This window comes from Echiichthys vipera (assembly GCF_963691815.1).
Source record: "Echiichthys vipera genome assembly, chromosome: 5".
NCBI classification, from domain to species: domain Eukaryota; kingdom Metazoa; phylum Chordata; class Actinopteri; order Perciformes; family Trachinidae; genus Echiichthys; species Echiichthys vipera.
The window spans coordinates 6,526,467-6,546,314 of NC_139830.1; the positions used below are offsets into that span (position 1 = coordinate 6,526,467).

The 19,848-nt window shown below is 39.7% G+C and overlaps 3 protein-coding genes across 4 annotated transcripts; 2 read left to right on the forward strand and 1 right to left on the reverse strand.

The window, feature by feature from the left end:
* nop53 (NOP53 ribosome biogenesis factor) lies at positions 1 to 7,439 on the reverse strand. Of its 2 annotated transcripts, none has more exons than XM_083913275.1 (12): positions 7,233 to 7,439; positions 6,347 to 6,423; positions 6,152 to 6,251; positions 5,492 to 5,694; positions 4,736 to 4,791; positions 4,474 to 4,569; positions 4,125 to 4,226; positions 3,845 to 4,024; positions 1,899 to 2,074; positions 1,645 to 1,711; positions 1,159 to 1,235; positions 1 to 1,020 (listed from the first exon to the last, which is right to left on the reverse strand). In XM_083913275.1, exons 1-12 carry the CDS (start codon positions 7,436 to 7,438, stop codon positions 960 to 962), a joined length of 1,401 nt encoding a protein of 466 aa, XP_083769401.1. In that variant the 5' UTR covers position 7,439; the 3' UTR covers positions 1 to 959. The 2 variants fall into 2 exon arrangements, with proteins under 2 accessions (XP_083769401.1, XP_083769400.1); XM_083913274.1 differs by having other exon boundaries at positions 2 to 1,020; positions 6,152 to 6,254.
* Positions 7,440 to 10,342: 2,903 nt separating this feature from the next.
* Positions 10,343 to 13,178, forward strand: LOC310946848 (histone H3.3A). The gene is made up of 4 exons (XM_083913417.1): positions 10,343 to 10,456; positions 11,405 to 11,548; positions 11,982 to 12,135; positions 12,248 to 13,178. Exons 2-4 carry the CDS (start codon positions 11,421 to 11,423, stop codon positions 12,374 to 12,376), a joined length of 411 nt encoding a protein of 136 aa, XP_083769543.1. The 5' UTR covers positions 10,343 to 10,456; positions 11,405 to 11,420; the 3' UTR covers positions 12,377 to 13,178.
* A 1,676-nt stretch (positions 13,179 to 14,854) lies between these two features.
* Positions 14,855 to 18,178, forward strand: LOC310947636 (histone H3.3A). Its single transcript, XM_083914513.1, has 4 exons — positions 14,855 to 14,972; positions 16,016 to 16,159; positions 16,304 to 16,457; positions 16,608 to 18,178. Exons 2-4 carry the CDS (start codon positions 16,032 to 16,034, stop codon positions 16,734 to 16,736), a joined length of 411 nt encoding a protein of 136 aa, XP_083770639.1. The 5' UTR covers positions 14,855 to 14,972; positions 16,016 to 16,031; the 3' UTR covers positions 16,737 to 18,178.
* Positions 18,179 to 19,848: the final 1,670 nt, after the last annotated feature.

The window sequence follows — 19,848 nt, forward strand, 5'->3', positions numbered from 1 at the left end:
TGTCTGGGTTTTATTCCACCTGAGAGCGATACACAAAAACCTTAAATCTACTTCAATTAAACTCAACTTAATGAAGTGATCTAATTATGAGGATTAAAAAATGCATATATTTTTAAATGTCTTTTGCCCTTACTCTTAACTTTATAAATCACTGTCCAATAGTTTTACTCTGGCAATGCATTGTTTTCTTGTCCTGATGTGATTGTGCGTCAAAATATCACAAGATTATGAATGTTTACATACATTGAAATTAATTTATACTTCATACATTTGGTCAAACAATCCCATTACAAATGTGTTGGCGTATGTTAAATTTTTTTTTTCAACAGCACTGTTTTTAAAAAAATGTCCCATTTTGTCTGCAAAGGACTTTTTGTCGTGATATCCAATATTGAGTATTGTTTTGTTAATGCTATTATTTTTGTAGCAATTGGAAATTCTGGTTTCCTGACAAACGTATTTGAAATGGCAGCCATCTTTAGAAATAGGCGAGCTTACGACATAAACCGGCCCACCCATATTCCTGCAGTAAATGGTAACATTTCACGAGTGTGTCTGACCCCGTTATTAAACCAAGCTGCACGTCTTCACTCATGTATGAGCAGAGTCGTGACACAGTGACACTTGGCCTCAGCAGACCCGGCTGTACAATGTGAAGACTTAGAAAACCTTATCCTGATAGGGGTCATATTACATAACACACAAACGTTGAGTGAAAATAATTGATCACGCAAGTCACACTAGTAGAGGAAATGCACCACGCATGATCGAACACTTTTCAGGTCAGTTTATAATCATTGATGTGACATAAAAGGTGTTAGCGGTTCTCTTTTGAAAGGGTCAAATGGGCCCCTAAACGGTCATCGAGTTGTATATATACAGTTCCATTATGTTGCGTTTGTGGCTTTAAATGCGCACCATCTTCTTTGTCGTCGGCTCCTGTGGTCTGTGGCTCGGCACTAAGTGATCTCTCTAAAAGCCCTCTTCTCCACATACTTCACTTTGAGTCTCCTCTTGAACCTAAGAGATGGGGGAGGGAGGTAACAGAGAGAGAGAGAGAGAGCGAAACGAACATTTAAATCAATATACACCGCATGAATCTGTATCAGTGTGAGCCTTTGAGGAGGTGTTACGTAAGAGCGAGGCAGAGGTCCTTACTTGGCTCTTTCTCTGGGTTCGATCAGGTTCCTCTTCTGCAGACTCTTGAAGCGGTCCTTGAGGACGCTGCCCTCTGGCTGCAGAGTCGCGGCATTACAAGGGGGAAGAGGGGAGAGACAAGCCCAGACAAGTCCATGTGAGAAAAATGTCACTCCGCTTTGACTCAATGCACAATTCCCGACCAAATTACAAAATCCCATTCACACCACAAAGGCTGATTTACGTATTATTCTGAGACATAATGGCAGGAGATAAGACAGAAGAGCCGGGATTTGGCAATTAGATCACATAAAAACTGTAATGATCTCTGTGGGGAAAAGTGGGTCACTGCAGTATTAAAGAATAGGATAGAGCTTAGAATAAGACAATACAGAGTACTGAAGAGAATGCACCAGCTAAATGAAGCTCATTACAGATAAAGACGTCCTCACTCGTAAAAGGTCACAGTGGATGAGCTAGCAAATATTTAACAACTGCAACTGGTACCTTGAGTTGCCTCAGGGAGCCGGCGAGCTCGTCACTCAACTGAACCTCCATGTCCTGAGCCTTAAACCTGCAAACAAGGAAAGATGTGTTTGCTACAGGGTCCAGCGTGAACTTAAATAGGTTCACCCAAATAGTGCATAAACTAGTGCCAGAAAATGTCATTTTGATGTTTATGAGAAAGCAAAAACAGATCTGTAATCTGTCTCATGGTTCTTGGACATGTAGAGAGAGCGTGAGGAGTGTTAGGTGCGTACTTGAGTTTGCCGAGGCGCCTGGGTTGAGCTTTCTGGGCCTCCTGATTAGCCTTGCGTTGTTTCTGTTTGGTGTGCGTGTCCTGCTCCTGCTGTTTGATGGAGGTCTTTATGGAGCGAAGCTGGAAGAGCTGCTGGTGCTGTGTGTTCTTCCGTCTGCCGGCCTGTCGACGTTGCTCCTGGGATGGGAAGAGGAAGAGAAACAGTGAGGTGGGTAGTCGGATGATAAAGTGAGCCACAACAATATGGCAACTTTATGAGGGTGCTTATTGGACGTTGTTATCATTGACACTTAACACGTTGCAACATAGTTTTTATTTTGAACAGTTTACTGGTTTGGGGGTTATCTGAAAATGAAAAGCTGCAAGTGTAAAACATTTTGCTCCAAAAACACAAGCTCAGCGATTCAAAACATGTCTCAAAATGAACAATTATATCCATTAATCTGCTGATCCTTTCTTGATTTACTGTTTCATTCACACCACCTCTCAGAGCCCAGATTATGTCTTTAAATGTCCTTGTTTTCTCCAGCTAACAACCCAAAGATTTTTAATATACTGTCATACAAACTTTCACATCAGAGAGGCTACAACCAGAAATTGTTGTGAATTTTTTTGGTTTAAAAAAAGAAGACTGGGACAACACCTGCGTTGTGTGCTTTCCCTTTGACTGTCTGCTGCCATTTGTCTCTTACTTTGTTCATAATGTCTAGTTGAAAGGGGTGTGTGCCCTTTGACCTTTTCCGTGTTTTTTTTCCACCCTTAGATTCTTAGAGCGTACTCACACTGTCCTTCCGCACCATGCCCCGTGCTTTAGGGTACTTGTCCCCCCTCCCTCTCCCCCCCGCGCCCCAGCCCCGTTTGTACTCACACTGCCAGGGCCTCGGCCAATGCTTCTTGCTGTCCATACGTCATCACGCCGTAACACGTCACACGCATTGATCGCGTGTGTGTGGCTTTGTTTATAAATCTTTCCACAGACCTCGAGTTTTTGTGCGTCTTGTCGACTGTTTTTGAATATTTTCATCCGACCAAATCTGCAGAAAACACTCCACCTCCGCATCACACCAACGTGAACCTTTCACCGCCATTATTGTTGTTGTTAAATGTCCCCGCATGGTCCGTCCTACTTACATGTCCGAACAGGCGCACATACTGCTACTGCCGTAGGGCTCATGCTCGTACATGTGCGCACGCTCGTGCTCGTAAATGTGCAAACGGCTCCGCTAAAGCCCAACTCTTTCAAGCGGGCCGTGGACGGCCCGCTGGCCGCGGACGGCCCGCTGGCCGCGGACGGCCCGCTGGCCGCGGACGGCCCGCTGGCCGCGGACGGCCCGCTGGCCGCGGACGGCCCGCTGGCCGCGGACGGCCCGCTGGCCGCGGACGGCCCGCTGGCCGCGGACGGCCCGCTGGCCGCGGACGGCCCGCTGGCCGCGGACGGCCCGCTGGCCGCGGACGGCCCGCTGGCCGCAGTTATGCGCGGAGCGGGTGCACTCACACTGCTTAAAAGGTACTAGGCTTTAGCTGAAAAAACGGTTTTGGCCCCGGCCAGAAGGACAGTGTGAGTAGGCCCTTAAAGACCTGCCTGGCTAAATAAAGGTAAAATGAATAAATACAATTAACTTATTATCAAACATGTAGCTGATAAGTTGTTGTCTAATCAATGAATTGTTTAGGTTCTCCATTTAGGTGCTTCTCTTGACGCCAAAATTGTCTTTTTTAGAAGTCAAACACAAAATTTTGTGCTCCCGATATAAAACCTGATGTGAATAAAAGGTCATAAATTAACCTGATCAAGGAACCTGGCTTTGTTCAGTTCGTAGAGTCACTTTATTTTAATTCTTAGAGATGAGATTTTCCAGAAGAGTAGTATGATTTATGAGATTGCGTGATTACTTATACCTTGTACTTAAACCAGCTGAACACATTTCTTTAAAATGGTGCATGTACCTTCACTTTCTCTGCCCTCTCTTTCTTCCTCTGTCTCTCAGTCTTCCTCTGTGCCACTGTGATGGCTCCTACTACCGCACCATCCTCTTCCTCATTAGGAGCTGCTGCTTCTTCCTCCTCCTCCTCATTCTCATTCTCCTCTTCCACCAGGCCTTCCACCTGCTCGTGAAAGACCGTCTCCTGCAGAAAACACATTCGATAAAATCCAAAATAAATCCAAACTTGCACGACATTAGCAATAAGCCGAAGATGATGGATGAGCCAGAATAATCATCTGTACCTCTGTTGCTATGTGTTCTTTGTTGACAGCCAGCTGTCTCTGTATTTTGTCTTCCTCCTTTTGTTTCTTGACCTCCACCTCGTGGGCCTCCTTCAGCAAGGCCTGTGGAGGGAGGAGAGACGAAGACATCAACACTCAATCAACGTGATTAACTTTTTATCAGAACATAAATCTGCATAAAACTACTGCAACACAACAAGACCTCTAAAAATTAAGTCATGCTGTATGAGCTTTAACGTTACTTTGTTGAGGGAGTAAAAGTCCTTTGTTTTAAATAACTGTACATGTTAAACGCTGATGCCCAGCCCTCCTATTTGATAAGTCCGTGGGCTCAAGAGTTGTATCTTACCTGATGAGAGAAGAAGTCTGGGTTGTAGGATCCTCCAGGAGCGATCACCTCCACAGCAGGAAGCACTGACGGCTTCTCGTTCAGCTTCTCTGGACGCTGACAAAAACAGTGACATGGCCACTTTGGTCAAACTCAAACCATTCACGTTCTTTATCAAACATTAGCCCCCTCCTCACTGCTCACTGGATTAAAACTGTAGATGGATATTTACTTTTAGAACCCATCATTTCAATCTCTCACAAAATCAAACATTTGTTCTCACCTTGACGCGCTTCTTGCCTGTCTGTTGTAGGTACCAGGGGTCCGCTGTGCTTTTTGCTACATTAAAAAGAAAAGAAAAGAGATTTTAAAGCGCTCAAGGCAGCTGATTAGGACTAGACAGCAACAACAAGTGCATAAGCCCACATCATCAAATAAATGCATTTGCAAATCTATGATTAATTCAGATTTCTCTTGTCCAGTTTTTAGTTCTTAAAGGCATCATAATGATTGGGCTTTTAAAGAACGATAAGGGAGACTACGGCAACACATTTCAACCTCGACTTCTACATTAGTTGTTGAGACTAAGACTGACATTTCCCATGGGTACATAAGGCCTCCTGTATTGCAATGGACTCTCCCTCATTTGGACTCCTCTGATCTCCATCAGCTGGCAGAGATAAGAGGCATGTATCCACATCTCAGACTCTGCTCATGTTAGCCTGTGAAACACACTGAACAGTCACCACAGCTGTATGGAAAATGCAGCTTAGGTTTAGCCTCCAACTCCCACATGATGCCTGTAACTTCAGATTTTAGGTCAATATGTTCTTATTAATGATTAACTATCAATGCATTACTAAAGATTTGTGTCTTAATATAAACTATTATTATTGTGTGTCCTCAGATCCCAGATGACCGTTCACACAACGGCCAACTGAGCTCCAAGTTGGTCTTCACATTCCCATTACGGAAATACTGGGAGCGCAAGGATGCAATCATCACTGGACACACACGCACGCACGCACGCAACACTCACTCTCTTGTCCCCATATGTCGTAGTAGTCTCTGTCTGGGTTGTTGTTGGCCTCTGTCACTGCCTTCTTGACCGTCCTTTTGACCGCCCGTCTGTTCAGCAGCTGTTTCTGCCTCCGTGGCACTACACCTTTGGCTGTCAGCTGCTCGGCCTTCTGGGCAATGCGACGGAGTTTCTTGGCATTAGGCTGTTGGTGGGCCAGCACACTGGGGAGGGGGCAGAACAGATGATTGGACGATTATGTGAGGGAGGAGGCGGTAAAGGAAACGGGTAACATGAGACATGATGGAGAGAAGATGAAGCGGAGATGGAGATGATTTGCCACCACTGGCTGCTTCATGATCAGGGTTTGCATGTCCTCAGATCCCAGGACACCATTTACACAACAGTCTCCTGAGCTCCTATGTGTTGTCTTCACATTCCCATAATAGAAATACTGGGAGCGCAAGGATGAGATCATCACTGGACACGCACAGCCCTCGAACATTAGAATAAAATGCACGGCTGATGTCTAAATATATTAAACCGAAAAGTCATACATTTGTTAATTTAAATTTAAACACAATGTAAAGCTTCTGTCAAGTTTCTCCTGACACTGTCTCTACAGGTAAGGACGTTGAATGTATGTATGTATGTATGCATGCATGTATGATGGATACTGACTCTTTAGGTGGTGGAACGAGGGAGTCGTGCTGCAGGATCAGGTCTATCCTCAGAGGACGTGACGCTTTCCCTTTCCTCCTCTTCCCCTCGACGGGTTCCTCTACTTCACAGGGAAATACAGATATTGATTAGAAATGCATGACTTAACTGTACGCCCAAGGAAATTTCCATTTAAAAGCATAATTATATATTTACCTTTCTGTTCAGCTTTCTTTGGTGGTCCAATGTCCAAGAAGAACAAACTGTCATCGGGCTTCTCACACAGCAGACCCCTGAAAACATGAAGATCACATTAGGACACATACGGACTCACAACTGAAATACTGCTCTTTGTAAAAAATAGTTTTGAATACAACATTTCAATTATTTACATCTAGTAAATGATTAACCATTTCTTACATAAAATGTCAAACATCAATAAATAAATACATAAGGAATTGTTTATTTTGTCCAAAGATAAATTTAAGGAATTGTGACACCCTAATATAATTTATAATAATCTGGAAGCAGCAAATGTTTTATTATTTTAAAAAAAACAATAAGATAAGGAATTACTTTTTTAAAAGGTTTTACTCTTTGTACAGTTGAATTTGTGTTATTGTTTCAACATTTAAAAATACATTTTTGGCAATCCTTATTCAATTTTCTAATAATATGAAAGACAGAAAAATGCCAATTATCATATTTGGGATCTGGAAGCAGCACATGTTTGATTATTAAAAAACAATAAAATAATGAATTACTTCAAAAAATGATTTACTGCCTTTGCACAGTTTAATTTTTATTGTTTTTTTCTACATTTAGAAATACATTTTGGCATTGTGTATAAGGATAATATGGATTATTTGCCATTAAAATAATACATTTAAAAAAAAAACTTCTTTAGCAAAGCAACGCCATAAAAAAGGACTGGCCAAACAGTTAGACACAGACACTGTTTTAGAGCATCCCCGATAAAGGTGCACGACAGAAAACAGGCCATAAACCGTAAAAACGTGCACTAAATGTCCTGTATCAGAGGTAACTTCACGGTAGTTAAAGGTAAAACCACATTAATGGGGACTAAACTAACCGAACTCACCCTGTGGTCCTCTCCTGGTGCCTGACGTCCTCCAAAAACCCCTCTACGTCGTTTATGTCGACGTGTTTGTTCCAGTTCTTTTTCTTATTCTTGTTCACGCGTTTTCTCCGACCGCTGCCCAAGTCCGAGTCGCCCGAAGCGGACTTAAAATTCAGAAAACCGGGCTGTGAAGCCACCACGCGTCTCAGCCGCCTGGGAGGCGCCATGTTGGATGACTGGAGAGAGAAACACGCTTCTTCCTCTTCTTCTTCTTCTTCATCTTCTTCTTCTTCTGTTGTTGTTCTGGAGGTACGCCGGTAGCGCCACCCCCAGGACCGGAAGTGCAAATGTTACATGTCATTTTTATTTTTTAATATAAATTATATACAATAAAAAACAAACGAGCGACTGACATCTATTACAAATATTTTTTTATTAAATTTTTAATAAAATTAAATACATTACTAGACAAAGATAAATGATAATGAATAAATACAAATAAATACTAACATGAAATGATTATTATTATTGTTAATAATAAAAAAGACAAGAGGTCCCATCAACAATACAAACAAACGAGGGATATCAATAACAAATAAACACATAAAAAAATTTAAAGTCAGTATTTAACAAAAATAAATACATTACTAGACAAAGATAAATAATAATGAATAAATACAATTATTATTATTATTATTATTGAAATTCCGTCAAAAGACAAGAGGTCCCATTAACAAACGAAAATACCATGGAATTGATATATGTCTGTTTGTTTGTTTGTTTGTTTGTTTGTTTTTTTCGTTTTTGTTTTGTGTTTTTACTTGAAATGCTTTTCTCTGAGGGAGTTGACGGATTATTTACATTTTGGACTGTGAAGAGTAACACATGCTACTGTTTATCCCATTTAAGATGAGCCTTGTTGTGATAGCTTTGTTTTGCACCCGTATTATATGTTTCAGTTTAGTTATTTATCCTGAAAATTAATACACACTTTTTTACATATTTCTGGTATAGTTTCATGTGATTTATAAAGACATCAACAATAGAAATAATTTATAATACATAACATTTGTGTATAAGCTATAAAATGAGCTTATTGTTACAAATCTCTGCGGTAGTCCATGTAAATGAAGTTTAAACTTGTGTTTTTATGTTATGAGGATATGATAATATCTCATTTACAACAGAGTGAGTGTGTTTAGTTTGTGTGATATTCAGTAAATAACAAATAATATTGTGTTGGTTTTAAATTATAATTGAAACAAAACATTGTCTGAAACACTGAATTATTATTCATATTCTCTCTCAGACATTAATAGTGCTATGGTTGCTTTTTTATTTCCAGATAGGATACACAATAAAAAGTAAATAAAAACAACAAATAATACTAACAAAACTGCCAATAATCAGGATTGAGAGCAAATGTGCACGCTGGTAGCGTCACCTGCAGGACGGCCAGTGTAAATGCTGTGTGTCTACATGTAAATAAAAGTTTAAACTTGTGTATTTATTTATTTTTTGACTGCATCTATTCCATAAGGCTATGATCATACATCTAATTCACAACAGAGTGAGTGTGTATCGTTTGCGTGATGCTCGGTAAAAATACAAAGACTATTATGATTTATTATAATTGTTTACATCATAATAAATCAAATAAAAACTCTGAATATTGTCTTAAAAGTCAGAAATAATGAGTGACACTCAGTTTATACTCTCACTCGGATATTTATAACACTTTGGTTGTTTTTTTCTATTTAAATAACAAAAAAAACATTTAAAAAAACTAAAAAATAACAACTTAAACATAACTATCAATGATAATGATTGATAAGGAATTGCACGACATTGCACGTTCAGTGTGGTGCAGACTGTTTATCATGTTGCATGTATGTTTGTGCTATGGCTGCTTTTTTATTTCCAGATAATATACACAATAAAAAGTCAATAAAAACAACAATTAATACCAACCTTAACTAACAAAATTGCCAATAATCAGGATTGAGAGCAAATGTGCACGCTTGTAGCGCCACCTGCAGGACGGCCAGTGTAAACGCTGTGCGTCTCCATGTAAATAAAAGTTTAAACTTGTGTATTTATTTATTTTTTTGACTGCATCTATTCCACAAGGCTATGATCATATATGTTATTCACAACAGAGTGAGTGTGTTTCGTTTGCATGATGCTCGGTAAATGAACCCAAAGACTATTATGATTTAGTATAATTGTTTACATCATAATAAATAAAATAAAAACTCTGAATATTGTCTTTAAAGTCAGAAATAGTGAGTGTCACTCAGTTTATACTCTCACTCGGATATTAATAATACTTTGGTTGTTTTTTTCTATTTAAATAACAAAAAAATACATTTTTAAAAACTAAAAAATAACAACTTAAACATAACTATCAAAGATAATGATTGATAAGAAACTGCACGCCATTGCACGTTCAGTGTGGTGCAGACTGTTTATCATGTTGCGTGTATGTTTGTGCTATGGTTGCTTTTTTTATTTCCAGATAATAAACACAATAAAAAGTCAATAAAAACAAAAAAATATACCAACCTTAACTAACAAAATTGCCAATAATCAGGATTGAGAGCAAATGTGCACGCTTGTAGCGCCACCTGCAGGACGGCCAGTGTAAACGCTGTGCGTCTACATGTAAATAAAAGTTCAAACTTGTGTATTTATTTATTTTTTTGACTGCATCTATTCCATAAGGCTATGATCATACATCTTATTCACAACAGGGGGAGTGTGTGTCGTTTGCATGATGCTCGGTAAAAAAAAGCAAAGACTATTATGATAGATTATAAATGTTTACATCATAATTAATCAAATAAAAACTCTGAATATTGTCTTAAAAGTCAGAAATAATGAGTGTCACTCAGTTTATACTCTCACCTGGATATTAATAATACTTTGGTTGTTTTTTCTATTTAAATAACAAAAAAATAAATTTAAAAAAACTAAAAAATAACAACTTAAACGTAACTATCAATGATAATGATTGATAAGGAATTGCACGACATTGCACGTTCAGTGTGGTGCAGACTGTTTATCATGTTGCATGTATGTTTGTCCCCGGTGCATCATGGGAAATGAGTCTCCTGTTGCTTTCTTCCAATGTTCCTTTTCCTTTTTTTTCCCCCTCCCTTCATTTTATAGCGAGAACAACGCTTTAAGAGACTCAAGAGCACAATCCCATTTTTGGGCTGCAATCTTTCCCGAAGTTTCCAAAGGTAGGTCTCACAATTTCAATAAGACCCCCATCTATCTTTTAATGTGGCGTTAAGTCTCGGATGGTTGTGTTTTTTTACATTATTCGGTGGAAAAGGTAAAACGCAGAGCAGTCGCGCTATTATCTGCCTGCTCGGGGACCTAAAAAAAAAAACACACACACTTGCGATGTGGTCAAATTTGACTCGGAAAATGCGCCTAAAGTGAGGGGTCATCTGACAAAATATTGTTCCCAGTCGATCCCCGGACGTGTCTAGTGTCATTTCCTAAAAGTAAATTCCGCTTTCACGCCGTTGTTTTTACACCTTTCCGTCGTTTTTATCGTCAATGTCTTCGTTTGCTACAACGATTTTTCCCCTTCCCGTTTACAGTCTTCTAGCACAGCGAGCCAGCCATCATTTTTTTTTTTAAAGTGTGCTCGTTTGCGGACACCGAGCAGCCGGCGCGGGCGGGGTCGCCTGGTTTTCCCTCGAAATAGCTCATTCTCGATGAAAAACCAACGCTGGTGCGCGGCCGGGCAGCGCGCTGTGAAGAAACGAACATACCCGCGTTCTCTGCGCAAGGGGCGGGGCTTGTCTGGTAATTGTCGCGCTGTGATTGGTCGTTCGGTTCGAAATAGCCCGCCTCAGAGGCTCGTTTAAGGAATCTGATTGGTTTAGGTGATAAAGAGCTCTGTTATGATTCGATGCCGTCGCTGTCCTTTCTTAGGACAATCATTACATAAGCTGCCTTAAAAATCACTTGAAAAAAGCCTCCTGATGCTGTTTTATCCTCATAATTTAAATGAAGAGTAGAGTTTGTTTTGTTTATGTGAAATTCAAAATACAACTGTAAAATAATTTATTTTTAATCCTTCATATACTGTACTCTTAAGCTGTCCTGTTGCACATGTGCCTAAAAATGCATTGTAGTCACTTTACCAAAAGCAAACTTTGTCATGTTGCCCTCAGGTGATCTTTAGTAGCCATGGCCCGTACCAAGCAGACCGCCCGTAAGTCCACTGGAGGCAAAGCCCCACGTAAACAGCTGGCCACAAAGGCTGCTCGCAAGAGCGCCCCTTCCACTGGGGGTGTCAAGAAGCCCCATCGTTACAGGTGAGAGGTCATGGGGTTCTTCTGTTTGTGTTGGAAAGATAAACAACACAAGGCATGCTACAATGTATGCTCCGGCCTGGTTGCATACTAGTATGTGGATATAAATCAAAACTCAACTGACTTATAGATAGACTCAATAGCTTTCCTCCAGCCTATTGTGGGACATATTTGAGTTATTGTATTTGTTCTTTTAACAAACACAGTCTATGTTTACTGTGCATGTAGACTGATCTGTGGAGGATATTGTGGAAATCATCTCTGAAGTGGCGCTCAGATTCCTACTAATAGAAAAAGACAAAGACTGGAGTTTAATCATTCAATTACCTATCAACAGTATGCAGAGAATAACACAAGTTTGTGCAAAAACAGGTACATTTCAGCTGCTCCCCACTTCAATTTTGCACAAGTACATTTTTTTTCCTGTCGTCTCCAGGCCTGGTACTGTGGCTCTGCGTGAGATCCGTCGTTATCAGAAGTCCACTGAGCTGCTGATCCGCAAGCTGCCCTTCCAGCGTCTGGTGAGGGAAATCGCCCAGGACTTCAAGACCGATCTGCGTTTCCAGAGCGCAGCCATCGGAGCTCTTCAGGTTCAGAAGCTCTCACCATTAATTACCATTAATTACATTTTTTTTTTAACTAATACAATGTTTCATTATTTCAACCAAAAATCATTGAATTTCCTGTTTACCTTCTCTGCAGGAGGCCAGCGAGGCCTACCTGGTGGGTCTGTTTGAGGACACCAACCTGTGCGCCATCCACGCCAAGCGTGTCACCATCATGCCCAAAGACATCCAGCTGGCACGTCGTATCCGCGGGGAGCGCGCCTAAAATGTTTTCTGATTTGTCATATTGTTATATTGTCCTATTGTCCCGTCGCCACTCTTTCTACCCCCCCTACCCCCCTACCCCCCTACCCTCTATACTTAGTTAGTAGTTTGGTTTGAGGTCCTATATAAATATATATCATATGATTGTGATAACCGTAAAATGTGTGATTATGTCTTCTTTGGTGCTACTAGTAGCAGAGTTTCCTTAGGGGTATCTTCATGTACGTTTTGAAATCAGTTACACTCCTCTCTTTGAATTAGCTAGTTCACAGGAATGCTTGTTATCTCTGTTTTTGCAAGAATAGTGTACAAGACAAAATGAGCTTTGGAAATAGCATTAAGGTTAAGATACTTTCATCTTCTGACGGAAATACACATTGATATAATGGGCCTTCTGATTATTATTTTGGAATAGAGATTAGTTGTAAAAGTAGTGATTTTTTTTTTTACAACAATGGTGTATTTCTACTGTTAATGTTTAATGTATCAAAATACAAAAGTTTGATTCGGGTTGTCAATTGGAAACGTCATTGTGCTATGATGACACTGCATTTTTTAGCAGGATACAAGCGGCGTATATGTAGCAGACATGTGGCGATCATATTTTGATTTTTTTTTCAGACACGTTATTATGTCCAGGTAATGTTTTTGACTTTTTGTTCCTCTCTCAGGTTGATATAACCTTTTTTTTTTTTTTTTCTACTGTGTTTTTGATTTATGTTTCCAGTCATTTTTCAAAGAAAACTATTTGTACTGCAGAGATCACATACAAACATAATAAATGGATTCTTGTGGTTAAATAAGCTGCATGAGTGAATATCTACTTTAAGATGCGACTCATATTTGAGCTTTAACGATCAGTCGATGGGCAGAACATTCATCTTCAAATACTCTGATAATGTACTGTTGTTTTTCAAGCAAGATGTCACAAACAGGAATCACAGTTAAAGCCCTAATTCAATTCAATTACATTTTATCCATAGTGCCAAATCATAACAAAAGTTATCTCAGGACAATTTACAGAGTAGGTAAAGACCACACTCTATGACTTATTTATGATTTACAAAGACCCAACAATTCCCCCGTAGAGTACGGTGGCAACGCAAACCTTCCCTATTACAGACAGGAACGTGGAACAGACCCAGCTCTGTGGAGGACCCACATCTGTCTGCACCGGAGAGAGGAAGAGAAGGAGAGAGAGACAAAGACAGACACACTTCCAGTAACTATAATAATATCTATAGTAACGTGAATATGACTTATATGTTATGGCGGTTAATACAGCAGAATAGTAGAAACAAGCACAGCTAAGATGATAGATTATAATAGCAGCAGGAAGCGTCATGTAGGACCACGGCAGCAGGCACCACCACGATCAGCAGAGACCTGCGAGACGACAAAGAACAAACAACTCCGGGAAGAGGTTGAATTAGTAACATGCATTGATGAGACATGAATGATACAGACAGAGAGGAGAGAAGCTCAGAGGATCTGGTAAAGTATTATCCCCCGGCAGACTAGGCCTCTAGCAGCATCATTAACCAGAACAAAATTCACATTCTTACACGTATTTATTTACTGAGACTTAAGTCATGTTTATTTCTGTATTTATTTATTTACTAAGACTGAAGTCATGTTTATTTCTGTATTTATTTACTTACTGAGACTTAAGTCATGTTTATTTCTGTATTTATTTATTTACTGAGACTTAAGTCATGTTTATTTATTTACTGAGACTTAAGTCATGTTTATTTATTTACTGAGACTTAAGTCATGTTTATTTATTTACTGAGACTTAAGTCATGTTTATTTCTGTATTTATTTACTTACTGACACTTAAGTCATGTTTATTTCTGTATTTATTTATTCACTGAGACTTAAGTCATGTTTATTTATGTATTTATTTATTTACTGAGACTTAAGTCATGTTTATTTCTGTATTTATTTATTCACTGAGACTTAAGTCATGTTTATTTATGTATTTATTTATTTACTGAGACTTAAGTCATGTTCATTTCTGTATTTATTTATTTACTGAGACTTAAGTCATGTTTATTTCTGTTTATTTATTTACTTACTGAGACTTAAGTCATGTTTATTTCTGTATTTATTTACTCAGACTTAAGTCATGTTTATTTCTGTATTTATTTACTCAGACTTAAGTCATGTTTATTTATGTATGTATTTATTTACTTACTGAGACTTAAGTCGTGTTTATTTATGTATGTATTTGTTTATCTCTGTATTTATTTATTTACTCAGACTTAAGTTGTGTTTATCTCTGTATTTATTTATTTACTCAGACTTAAGTTGTGTTTATTTCTGTATTTATTTATTTACTGAGACTTAAGTCGTGTTTATTTCTGTATTTATTTATTTACTGAGACTTAAGTCATGTTTATTTATTTATTTACTCAGACTTAAGTCGTGTTTAGTCCCCCACTGAATGTTATGAACACTGTTGCATTGTGGGACACATGATTGACGCGGCGGCGGCCATTTTCCCGCTGGACGCTTCTTCCCCATTGTGGATACGAAGAAGAAAATAGAGACAAGCGAAAACATTTCTCACGACTTCTACTCACTTTTCCCCCCAGGTAAGCCTGTCCAAACGTCTCACAGTGTCTGCACACGAACTTTGTATTTTTAAGTTGTTTCTTCTATGTATTTCTAGGCGTTTTTAAACCGCGAAAAACCTCTAATTTGGTCGTGTGATTAAATAACAAACACGGCCGGTGAAATGCAGTCTTTTCTGCAGCCGTTGAGATGAGGGAAAATTCGGTTTCAAATTATGCGCCGGTTCAGCTCGGTTCTACGCAGCCGTTATGGACCGTTCAGCTCTCCTATGAGTATCTATGAGTTCCTTGAGATGTCTTCTATGTTGTTCTCGTATTTCCCGGTACGCTGGAACAACTGTTTCTTCTAAAATTGAAGTTGTTTATGCGCTACTCCTTTGCTCTTCTACCCCGGGTCTTTATCCCGTTTGCGCATCAAACCGCCGCCATCATCAGAGCGAGGTAGGCGGAACCTAGCAACAGTGGAAGGCAGCTGCAGAGCCCGCCTACATTGAATTCTCTGCATGGTGATTGGCTAAGCCACTGTATTTTTAATTACGTATCGGTCTAACAGCCAATAGTGTCCTCGTTCATGTTTTGAGTGATGTTTATTGTCTTGTATGTTTACCTACACAAAAAGTTAACTTATTCAAGTTGTCTGTTCCAAACTGCATTTCTATTTAGATAGATAGATCGATATGTATGTACTCTATTGTCACTGCACCTAAGCAACAATACATAGTTTGGAGCAAATCCGAGATGCCATAATAAAACAGAGCACATAATACTGAAACACAAATATCTACAGTAAATATATAAAGTATTAGTAAAGTATTTGTATTGTATCTGTATGATTGTATTCATGTGAGAGTATTGACAATCACTATTTAAGAAATGTTGTATGTAGAATACAACAATACTTTACACTCTGTCTGTTGTCTTGTTTATATTTCTTCCTGAGTAAACGGGTTAAAGGAAGTTCACAAAATAAGAAGATATAAAAGGAGAACTCCTAATGATGGAACGTGTTGTGCAAAACCAAAGCCGCTGACTTCTTTAACCTCCTTTTTCCTCGTCTTTTGCAGGTGATCTTTAGTAGCCATGGCCCGTACCAAGCAGACCGCCCGTAAGTCCACTGGAGGCAAAGCCCCACGTAAACAGCTGGCCACAAAGGCTGCTCGTAAGAGCGCCCCTTCCACTGGGGGTGTCAAGAAGCCCCATCGTTACAGGTGAGACAGGCAGACTGAAATCCCAAACCAGAGTTACTAATGTCTTTACAATTGTAGGGACAAAATTCAATCCCTGGATGTTTAAGTGACCATTGTCCGTTGTCGATTGTATACATGACATATACGTTTTTTTCTCATATGAAGGCCTGGTACCGTGGCTCTGCGTGAGATCCGTCGTTATCAGAAGTCCACTGAGCTGCTGATCCGCAAGCTGCCCTTCCAGCGTCTGGTGAGGGAAATCGCCCAGGACTTCAAGACCGATCTGCGTTTCCAGAGTGCAGCCATCGGAGCTCTTCAGGTCAGTATTTCAACCAAATTACATGTTACTGTATTGGTTAATTATCAGTCATAATAAGTTAACAAGACTAAAAAGCGATCAATCAGTTGATCCACCAGCCATTTTAGCTCTACTCACACTTCTTGTTTTTCCTTCTTACCTTCTCTGCAGGAGGCCAGCGAGGCCTACCTGGTGGGTCTGTTTGAGGACACCAACCTGTGCGCCATCCATGCCAAGCGTGTCACCATCATGCCCAAAGACATCCAGCTGGCACGTCGTATCCGCGGGGAACGCGCTTAACCGCTCTCTCCTCCTCTCGGTCTCTCTCCTTTTCACCTCTTCCCGCCCTTTCCTCCCCACTCTTGTCTCTCCGTCCCTCTGCTCCTCACCTGTTCCTTCCCTCTCTCCCTCCGTGTTAGTAGTGTGTAGAGGAAAACTGATTATATTATGGATAAAGTGTATAGTTGTGTTTTCTTAGTGCTCTCAGCAGCAGACTTCTAGGGTACTCTCTTTTTGTGCATGTACCGACTCTTTGGTGATGAGATCTCCTCAAGCACACGTCTCCTAGTTTGCACTGACTCTGTGGGGGAGAGGTGGATTTGTGGATAGGATAAGGATGAAACACGGTCTGGAACGACGCAAATTTAGGAGGGACAGACAGGTGGAGAGGACGGGTATGTGTCTGCTGGGGGACTCTCGTCTCTTCTCCGCAGCAGGGTGCTAGAAGAACTTACTCGGTCCTCTCCTGCTCTCTATCCTCTGCCAGCCTCGCTCAGAAATGCGCGGAGACGATGGTATTAGTCTCTTGTCATGAAGGCCAAGGCTGGCTCTTCTGTCCCCGTATGTGTCTGCATGAGTGTTGGCTCTGATCACCACAGCATATTGTATACAATCCATCATCGTCTTTGGAGAAGTTGATTTAGGATTACCATATTGTTCGTTGCTGTCATTCATCTTGTTATTTTTTTTCCCCCTTCCAAATGAGTCTCACGCACAGGAGTTATTTTCATTTTATTTTTTCATTTCAAACTATTTGTGGATGATATGGAGACGGGGGGGATAAATCAGATTAAAACACCTACAGAGAACAACAAAAAAAACACGGATTTGAACAGATTTTTTCTACTGAAATGTGAAGCTACTGACTCGTTCTGGCATCAAAGTTGGATCCTCTTGTAGACGCTCTTTTCCTACATGACAGGAGAGTTTAACCTCACCAGTTTGGGTGGTGTTCAAATTGGTTTCATCTAATTATTTAAAGCCAAAGCTTGAGAGCGCAAATACGGTGTCAGAGATACTTTTGTAGCAGTGGCTCATTTTTTTAAACGAATAAAACCTTTTTATAACAAAGGTTCATTTAGGTTTGTAACGTCATCCAAAACCAAAAGCTCTCAAAAGTGTGGAAAGGATTTTTTAGAAAACTAAAATAACTGATTAAAATGTGAAAATGTCTTGTAAATCAGTGTCACATGACAAATAACACTGGTCATGTTTTCTGTATACGTCCCCCCTTTAGCTTCTTTTTTCTTTTTTCTCCTCCGGATCAGTTGATAGTCCGTATACCGTTTCTCAGGTCGACTCGTCACCCTTTTAACTTAATTTTTATTTTTAATTTGCTCGATTTGATTTGAGTTCTTTTTTTTTTTGTTTTGTTGAAATGTTGAGGATGATGTTTCAATTAAATAATGTTTGTAATTTCCAGATTTGTCATATAAGGTGGTAATAAATGGATGTTACACACACTCCTCTGTCTCAGTGATATACACACATGAATCTGTTTTACCACACCCCTTTTAAAATAATAGTAATACATACGATGTCCCAATATGATAATATATTATTCACTCACTCATCTCTCATCTTCAACTGCTTATCCGGGGTCGGGTCGCGGGGGCAGCAGCTTTAGCAGGGGACCCCAAACTTCCCTTTCCCGGGCCACATTAACCAGCTCTAACTGGGGGATCCCGCGGCGTTCCCAGGCCAGTGTGGAGAAATAATCTCTCCACCTAGTCCTGGGTCTTCCCCGAGGCCTCCTCCCAGCTGGACGAATTTATTATTAAGATACTAAGATACTAGAGAAGTCACAATAGGATGGTGGTTTTAAAAGAAAAGTAAAAGGCCATACACCACTGTTCCCTCATCTGTCACCGTGTTTGTTTTGGAGGCACTGGCAATGAGAAGGATGAGGTAAATAACCAACTAGAGGTCACCAAAGTTTACATGGAAAATGGTTCCTCATACAAAAGTAAATTCAAATGGTGCATGACAATATAAAGCTGAAACAGTCCTGACACTAGGCTTTGTAAAAAAAATTAGATTTAACTCAACAAACAAGATTTAAAACAACTCAACCTATCTCCTTTTCACTTTTAAAAGAGCAGCTGGAGGATATTATGTTTATATTCCGACAGCACTACTGAATATTTTGAGTTGAGGAAGAAATGCTACAAGCCTGAACATGTTCACACACCAACACACACTCCCAGGATGTGGGAACTACAAAGAAAAACCAGTAGGTGGCAGTAAAACACCACGTTTGTGTTGGAAATCTCAGCTTCCTCACACCGAGGAATGGCGCTCCTGCTGATACTCAATTGGGTTTCAGCTGTGAAAGTGATTTAGAGCAGTATTAGTAAATGAATGAATGAATGCTTTATTTCAAACATATGAAAAAGATAAATGACACTTGAAGCACGAGTCATTAAAAACCCTTTGTATGTTTGAAAAGGAGCAGGAAGAAGCATTGGCTTATTAATTCCTACCCCTTCTCCGCTTAGTACCTAGTACTATAGGTTTTCTTACTTCCTGTGTATCCTGTTTTTTGTTTTGTTGTTGTTTTTTGTTTTTTAATATGCTCAACAAAACAAACAATAACCAACAAACAACACAATAACCAACAAACAACACAATAACCAACAAAACAAACAATAACCAACAAACAACACAATAACCAACAAAACAAACAACCAACAAAGCAAACAATAACCAACAAACAACACAATAACCAACAAACAACACAATAACCAACAAACAACACAATAACCGCTTTTGTAAAAACAAATAGATAAACGACAAGTACAGCAAAAAGTGAGAACTCTAGTGTTTGTCACCCCCCTCTTCATCTTCCCTGTACCTCGTAAACACCGTCCGTTTGTGCTGTTGTTTGAATTCGCTCATGGTTGGACATTGTCTGAGCTCCTCCGCTCGTCTGTTCCACACTTTTCACTCCACATGTTGAAATGCAAAAGGGTTTTAAAGTTAATGTTCATTCATGTGCCTGAGGTTTTCTTCTCCTCAAACATTCACAAACTGAAACATTTTTCACATCCTGCTTTTGTGATTCTACTAATGCAACATGATTAACTCACTTAAAGTCTAATTCTAACATTAATAACACTTTTACACACAGTGG

Excerpts from the sequence above, each read along its gene's own strand:
- nop53 (XM_083913274.1), bottom strand. The coding sequence starts at position 7,438 with ATGGCGCCTCCCAGGCGGCTGAGACGCGTGGTGGCTTCACAGCCCGGT. Across the intron at positions 1,712-1,898 it reads AGGCGCCTCGGCAAACTCAA|GTTTAAGGCTCAGGACATGG; the intron begins GTACGCACCTAA and ends CCTTGTTTGCAG. Across the intron at positions 1,021-1,158 it reads GAACCCAGAGAAAGAGCCAA|GTTCAAGAGGAGACTCAAAG; the intron begins GTAAGGACCTCT and ends CCCATCTCTTAG.
- LOC310946848 (XM_083913417.1), top strand. The coding sequence starts at position 11,421 with ATGGCCCGTACCAAGCAGACCGCCCGTAAGTCCACTGGAGGCAAAGCC. Across the intron at positions 11,549-11,981 it reads AAGAAGCCCCATCGTTACAG|GCCTGGTACTGTGGCTCTGC; the intron begins GTGAGAGGTCAT and ends TGTCGTCTCCAG. Across the intron at positions 12,136-12,247 it reads CAGCCATCGGAGCTCTTCAG|GAGGCCAGCGAGGCCTACCT; the intron begins GTTCAGAAGCTC and ends CCTTCTCTGCAG.
- LOC310947636 (XM_083914513.1), top strand. The coding sequence starts at position 16,032 with ATGGCCCGTACCAAGCAGACCGCCCGTAAGTCCACTGGAGGCAAAGCC. Across the intron at positions 16,160-16,303 it reads AAGAAGCCCCATCGTTACAG|GCCTGGTACCGTGGCTCTGC; the intron begins GTGAGACAGGCA and ends TCTCATATGAAG. Across the intron at positions 16,458-16,607 it reads CAGCCATCGGAGCTCTTCAG|GAGGCCAGCGAGGCCTACCT; the intron begins GTCAGTATTTCA and ends CCTTCTCTGCAG.